This window comes from Echinops telfairi, unplaced genomic scaffold (genome assembly GCF_000313985.2).
Source record: "Echinops telfairi isolate 266 unplaced genomic scaffold, ASM31398v2 ScPeMD7_31;HRSCAF=116, whole genome shotgun sequence".
In the NCBI taxonomy this organism is placed as follows: Eukaryota; Metazoa; Chordata; class Mammalia; order Afrosoricida; family Tenrecidae; genus Echinops; species Echinops telfairi.
Genome location: NW_022103928.1, coordinates 48,508,723 through 48,516,340, shown reverse-complemented (window position 1 = coordinate 48,516,340; position 7,618 = coordinate 48,508,723). Strand labels below are relative to the sequence as shown.

Genomic DNA, 7,618 nt, shown 5'->3' with positions numbered 1-7,618 from the left:
ATTTGTCCCGCTAGGTGAGCAACCAACTCGCTCTAAGGTAGTGCATCCAGTGGCATCACCTGAGAAGATTTTCTCTAGTCACAGTGAATTCTTTTTGTAAAAGCAGTTTTGATAGAACCTCATTTGTTTTGTGGTGGCCGATTTAAGGGAACAGTGTGAAGCTGTGAAATTGCGGTTCCTGCGCAGGAAAAATCCAGCAGAAACTGTTGTGATGGTGAACATAGTTTATTACAAGGAGAGCGTTATGGGAAAAACTCAAATGTACAAGTGGTTTTCTTATTTCAAAAAAAGGAGAACTATCGATTGATGAAAAACCTTTTAGGACGTCCATCAACTTCTCAAACATGAAAATGTTGACTCATAGTGTATTTGGAGTTCATTCCATTAGATTGTTAAATCAGGCTTTCTATTTAGAGGTCCTGAAAAGATTGCCTAACAATGTGCGACAAAAAAGGCCTGACTTGTGGCTGACGGGTTTTGCTACCATAACAATGTACCTGCTCACTGAGCCATCTCAGTACACCAGTTTGGGGCAAAAAACAGCACGTCTATCTTGCCCCACACAGCTAACTCACCTGACCTTTCTCTGTTCAACTTCTTTTTGTTTCCGTGAATGAAGAGGAACATGAAAGGCCAGCAATTTGAAGACATAGAAGAGGTGAAGGAAAAGTGAGGGAGGTGCTGTCAGCCATCCAAACAGGTGATTTTGAAAAATGTTTCCAAGAATGGAATCGCAGATTTGATAAATGGGTTAAGTGTAATGGAGAGTACTTTGAAGATGATAAGGGGTAGGGTTTTTTGGTAAAAAACAAAATAGCATAGCTTTGTAAAAAGTATTTCTGGTTTTGGGGAAGGGAGCTACCCCCTAGTGTATGCAAATAAAATGATTTTTTAAAATAAACCACCAACGTCATAGTACGCATCTTCGTGATCTATTCAAGATGAGTGCTAAAGAAGAATTATATTTTAAACAACTTACACATCTGAGAAGATCTTTTAGATGTCTTTATGTATAAGCACAACATAGCATTTTCGTCAGTATTTTTTAGATCGCTGTTATTTTTTTAAATGGCAGGTCACAGCCCAGTCAATGTAATGGTTGTGACTATGTCTCCAGAGACATGGAATAGTATAGACAAGAACAGAAAATAGCAGAGGCTATAGAGTGTAGTAAGAATAACTGACACCACAGATGTCTGAAGAGCCGACTAAGAGGGGGTTTCAACATTCTTGTTGTAGCCTTTATGCTGTTTATTGTTATTTTTAAAGCATAAAAATGACAAAAAGTGTATTTCTGTCAATAAGTTGAACTTTTTAAAAACACATTCTGTTCTGGATGCCATGAAAAATGTGAGACCTTTTTTCAATTTAGTTTCTTTGCTATTTAGGTTTTCCTTTTTCTTTTTAGGTTTCTATTCATGTGTCTTTAAGATCCTTATTTTATCGTTGCCACGCTAATATAAACTTAGAAACATTTTATTTTATTTGAAAAATTTCAAACACATACCTTTGGCATTTAAATTAAACAACCAACCAAAAAAAAAAGAACAAAGGGTGTAAAAATAAAAAAACAATGAACTCTCTAGAAGAAAATAAAATAATAATAGACACACTTTCAGTAAGTTCCTGTAATGCAAGACTGTTCAGGGAACAACGTGTGACTTGGTATATCATCATATAGAGATGGTGGTATAAGGAACACATACAAAAAAAAAATTCTGACTGCACTTTTCCACTTCCATTGCTGTTATTCCAGCTTACCACCAAAGGAGCAAAGCGGCCCCTGAAGAAATCTTTTGTTTCACACGTGGAAACTTCTTGAGCCATAAGGCTGAACTTCTCACTGTGCTCTAAAAAATAATATTTGTAGCTAAGTGAGCTTCTGTGATGAGCTAAGAATGCATTACTTCATTTAATCCACAACCACCCTGTTAGGTAAATAATATTGTTTGTTTCTGACCAAAATTCAGAAGAGTTAAGATATATATATCTGGCTGAAATCGTACAGCAAGTTAAATGTTACAGGGTAGTGTCAAAAACTGTCAAGTTTGTGTTGAAAAGCTGACCGCCCCACCCCACCCCCGGTGTTGTTGTTGTTAAGTCAGTTCCAAGTCAGAGTGCCCTTCGTACAAGAGAATGAAACCGTGTCTGGCTCTGTGCTTCCTCATAATTGTTCCTACACTGGAGACTAAAGTTGCAGCCACTGGGTCAATCCATCTATCAAAGGTCTTCTCTTTACTTCCCCTCTACTTCACCAAGCAGGATGCCCTTTTTCAGGGGCTGGGCTCTCCTGATAACATGTCCAAAGTACTTGAGGTGAAGTCTCACCATCCTTGTTTCTAAGGAGCATTCTGGCTGTACTTCTTTGAAGACATACCTGCATGTTCTTTTGGCAGTCCACGGTAGTTTCAATATTTTTCTCCCACGACGTAATTCAAATGCATTAATTCTTCTTTGGTCTTTTTAGTCAGTGTCCAACTTTCACATGCATAGGAGGTGATTGAAAAGACGGGTCAGGCACATCTTAGTCCTCAAAGTGACATCTTTGCTGTTCAATACTTTTGAAAGAGGTCTTGAGCAGCACATTGACCTAATGCAATGCATCGTTTGATCTCCTGGCTGCTGCTTCCATGAGCACTGACTGTGGATTCAAGCACGATGAAATCCTTAACAATTCAAGCTATCCTTCCTTTATCAGGATGCTACCCACTGGCCCAGTTGTGAGGATCTTTGTTTTGCTTACAAAGAGTTGGAATCCACACTGAAGGCCCCAGCCCTTGATCTTCATCAGTAAGTGTTGCAGGTGCTCCTCACTTTCAGCGAGCACATTTGTGGCCTCTGCGTGTCACAAGTTGTTAATAAGCCTTCCTCAATCCTGAGGCTAACCATGTCCTTCGTTATATAACACAGCTTCTCGGGTTCTTTTCTCAGCGTACAGAATGAATAAGTGCTGGTGAGGGGATAAAACCCTGTGTCCTAAAATAATAATAACTTTTTTTTTTTAATCCTGTATCCTTTCTTGATTTTAAACCAGTATGCCCTTGTTTTGTTTGAAAGGCTGATTCTTGATCCATGTATAGGTTCAACACGAGTACAGTGAGATGTTCTAGAATGCCCATTCTTCTCAATGTTATCCAGAATTTGCCGTGATCCACACAGTTGAATGCCTTTGTGCAGTCAATAAAATGTGTCGTCAAGTAAATGTCTTCCTGGTATTCTCTGCTTTCAGACAAGATTCATCTGACATCAGCAAAGATATCCTTTGTTCCGTATCTTCTTCTGAATCCCACTTGAATTTTGGGCATCTCCTTGTCAATGTACTGCTGCAACTAGTGCTGAATGATCTTCAGCAAAATTTTACGTGTAAATGATACTCATGATATTGCTCTAAAATTTCTGCACTCTGAGGGCTCACCTTTCTTTGGAATTGATATGAACATGGATCTCTTTTAGTTGGTTGCCCAGGTTACCTGTCATCCGAATTTCTTGGCAGACTAGTGATACCGGGTGTTATTAAGTGATGATGTAAGCTTAATGTCCTGCATTTAAAATTTGTTTATAGAAGAGCAATTATTAGAGAGTATTTATCCTAGGTTCTTGAGTTAGTTATTTCAATGCTTTATAATTATAGAGAATGACAAAATATTAAGTCTTTTGCTAATAAAATTCTATTTCTAAGGAGTATCTCAGGCCCCAGTCACTGAGCCACCGCCAGGACTCAGCAGCCTCCCCCTCGAGCCCCCTCGCTTCCTGACGCTCCATCTCCCTGCCGCCTCCTCCAGCCGCCGCCTTCCGCAGGCCGTTTCCACCGAGGAAAAGGAATCGTATCGTATGTCCGCTATCCAGAACCTCCACTCTTCCGACGCCTTTGCTGATGCAAGTCAGGGTGATGACCTGCTGCCTGCGGGGACAGAGGATTCTATCCACATAAGAATTCAACAGCGCAACGGCAGGAAGACCCTTACCACCGTCCAAGGGATCGCTGATGACTACGACAAAAACAAACTAGTGAAGGCCTTTCAGAAGACATTTGCAGGCAATGGCACTGTGATGGAGCATCCGGAGTATGGAGAAGTGATTCAGCTCCAGGGCGACCAGCGCAAGCACATATGCCAGTTCCTTGTAGAGACTGGACTGGCTCAGGACGACCAGCTGAAGGTTCATGGATTTTAAGTGCTTGTGGCTCACAGAAACTTAAGTGAGGATTTCCTTGCAATGAGTAGTAAAATTCCCTCTGTCCCTTGTCACAAGTTTAAAACCTCACAGCTTGTATGATGTAACCATTTGGGGTCCACATTTAACTTGGACTAGTGTAACTCCTTCATGCAATAAACTGAAAAGAGCCACAAAAAAAAAAAAGGGAGTATCTCAGGATACCAAAATCTCTAATCTCAGGCAACAATTCCCCCAGAGTTTCAAATATTTCAAGGACTCTCTTGCTTCAGAGATTAAGACTTGAAGCCCAAAATTGCCTATAGATTTCTAAAGCGACTGTGTAACCCTCCAATGCGACATAGGCATCTGGTCGGACATGTGGCTCCAGAGCTGCCAGGGTTTCCTCACTCATAGCCAGGGATTGCAAGGGCAAGGAAGAGCCACTTACTAAGGAAAGAACAAGGACTTCCCAAGACGCAACCATGCAAATGGCCCAAGTAACACGTTAATAAAAAGTGACACGGAAGGCAATTCACTTTTGTTTCTAGCGTTGGGGCTTTAGTACTACATGAAACTGGTCCTAGAGAACTTGCCCAAAAATGAGGTCCTAGGCTCTCTGGAATTCTGGGTCTTTTAAAAGAGTTTCAGTGCGCCTTGGGGTGTTCTAGTTTCTTTATCAGATCAATGGAGCAGTAAAATGGAGAAGGCTTAATGCACGTAGAACCATTTAGAGCTGAAAGGACCTTTAAAGTGGTCTAACCTGGCCTGGTCAGTGGCAGATCAGGTTCCTACATCTGATTCAAATATTCTTAATGGTATATTGAATTAGAAAACTCTGTCCATACACACATTCACTGTAGGTTCTTTTAATCCAAGAAGTTAAGTGTAAATTGTCATTCTGTCCTAAAAGTTTACATTTGGGCAGCCTAAAACAAATGTTATCTCATTTTTTTAATGCAATTTATTTATGTCCAAAGAAAGAATATCTAACAAAGCCAACCACTCTAGTTGTTGTGAAGTCGGTTTCTACTCAAGTCCGCCCTGCGTGTGTTAGAGTAAAACTGCCCCACGCGGTTTTCAACAGCTGAGTTTTCACAAGTTCATCACCAGGGCTGTCTTCGAAGGACCCTTTGGGTCTGTAAACCAGGGCCGCCAACCTTTCAGTTAGCAGCCCAATGCAGACACCCCTGATAGCACCCAAAACAAAATAAAACACACAAAAGCCGCATTCACAGCCAAGGCGTCGGTTCTGATTGTTGGTGGTCCGACACCACTCAGGGGCTCCAAGAAGTACTAATGTGATGTGAGGTCCTCAAATACAGTTCAAAAACATCAACATCAAAAGGAGAGAAAGAGGAACCTGATTGAAACACCGGGCCACAGTAATCACATTCCACATGTGCTTCCTGCGGGATATCCCTGGACCCCTTGCCTTCTGTTGTCGTCCTGCACAAACATCATGTCACCAGCGAGGGCTCCCTTAACCATCATACCTAAAACAACATCGACAGTTCCCTCATGCTCCATATTTCCTATCTTCATCGCCTTCATTCTTTGCCACCAGAGCACTTATCATCACGTGTGACATGGTTTGCCAGGTTATCACTGACCTCCCCAACTAGAGCCTGGGCGCTATGTGAAGAGGAACTTTGTTTTGGTCACTGGCGTATCCTGTAGGAATAAAACAATACCCACCAATATATTAAGGTCTCAAAAAAAAATCCTTTGCGTTAGTGAACAAGAAAGATGTATTTTTCTTTGAGTAATTTGCACTTTTTGGTTTTTGCATAAAAGGAATGAGTATATTTACTGGTGGAAAGTTCTGATCAGATAGATAAGACAGAGTTCTGACTCATCTGAAGATGCTACTGTTTCTTAGAAATGAGAATGCTACATGGAAGGAGATAAGATCTTCTTAGTTGAGCTAAGTTGGGCATCTCTTTTTATCCAGTGGAGATTTTTGTTTCAGACAGAAGCATTACAAAACTTTGGGGCATGTACACCTTTGTGGGACAAGTTCTTAATGCACTCCTTCTCTGGCTACAGGGAGCTTAAATAGAGCTTCTCTTGAAATGCAAGCATGGCTTAGGGTTCAGCTGCATTTCTCTTGCTGTTGCTTACTTTTCTATTTCTTTCTTTTATAGTTTTCAAATGGTCAAAAAGGAAATAAGATAGATGGCAATTATCTATAAGGTTAAAAAAAAAACCAAAAAACCAACAACATAGTCATGACCACATGTTTAATTAGATCATGTTTATGGATATTTAAACATGTTTTTAAATGAAATTCAGTCCTTTGGGTTTAAACTAACAGATTATCTCCCCTTCTTCCGATAGCTTACTGAAATAAAAACATACAATTATACGAAAGAATATAAAAAAGAAAAGGAAATGGATATTCTCCAATTTACAAGAGATATCAATATGGGTCTAGAATACAGACATTAGAATGTTGAGACACGTTAGCAGGCAGAGAAATCTGAAGTTTTGAATGCACTAAAAGTGAGTTTCTGAAGTGGCCAGTCGATCAGTTCAACCAACTTGCCTGCAGAGATAATCCTGTGCTGAGAGTGAACATATCCATTGGATAGAAGAAGTGAGAAGTGGGCTGCAAACAAGAACATCAATTTGAATTCTCTTTCGAAACCTTACTCCCAACTTCCTAGTTTCACTACATCCTCCACAAAACTCAGATCTTTACATTCCAACAAAATACCAGAACGTTCTTTCCCAAAGACAGTCGAGACAATGTTTCAGACAACCTCTGGCAGTGGACAGATACGAAGCCCAGGCCCAACTTCCTGTCTATTTATTCTAACTGCTTTACCACTGGACAGAATCCTGGACAGATGAGCTCTATTAAAGAAACTTACCTAGAAGAGTAAAAGATATTTTTAAAAAGCATGGCCACCCAGGTACCTCCAAGTCTATGTGTGAATTGCAGAAGTTTGGAAGAGAAAAGCCAAGTTCAATATAAAAACAGGATCTGGGACACAATGGAGTACTGTTTTAAAATTCCGACAAAATTCATACCAAGAAACTATCATATACTGAGATTTTCAATAGAAAGGTTATCAGTGGGAAGACTAAAGACATTTTGAATAATTAAAGAATCAGAAAGCTGACCTTCCATACATTTCATAGCTAGTGACTGGTGAATGTGGCCCCCGAAAATCAAAAGCATGATGTAAAGAGAGAGGGAGAGAGAAAATGCATTCCCTAATGCATTTATGGAATGCATTATGGGTGGTCCACAGTCTGAGATCAGTCATAGTACATATTCACTATTACAACAAGACATACTCGGCTTGGCTATTGGGAAGCTAAAGAACAACCCCAATAATCCAGTATATTCGTCCTTTAATTGCTCCACCATAAAATATGAGATAATTTTGTATTTTTTATAATATAATAGGGTAAAATGATATCATAAATATAATTTACATATGTATGAGTGTGATAC

General features: G+C 39.9%; 1 protein-coding gene across 1 annotated transcript; it reads left to right on the top strand.

Annotated features, from left to right (window-relative positions):
- The first annotated feature begins 3,831 nt into the window (after positions 1-3,831).
- On the top strand, positions 3,832-4,173 carry LOC101655743 (eukaryotic translation initiation factor 1-like). Its single transcript, XM_045290165.1, has one exon. It carries the CDS (start codon positions 3,832-3,834, stop codon positions 4,171-4,173), a length of 342 nt encoding a protein of 113 aa, XP_045146100.1.
- Positions 4,174-7,618: the final 3,445 nt, after the last annotated feature.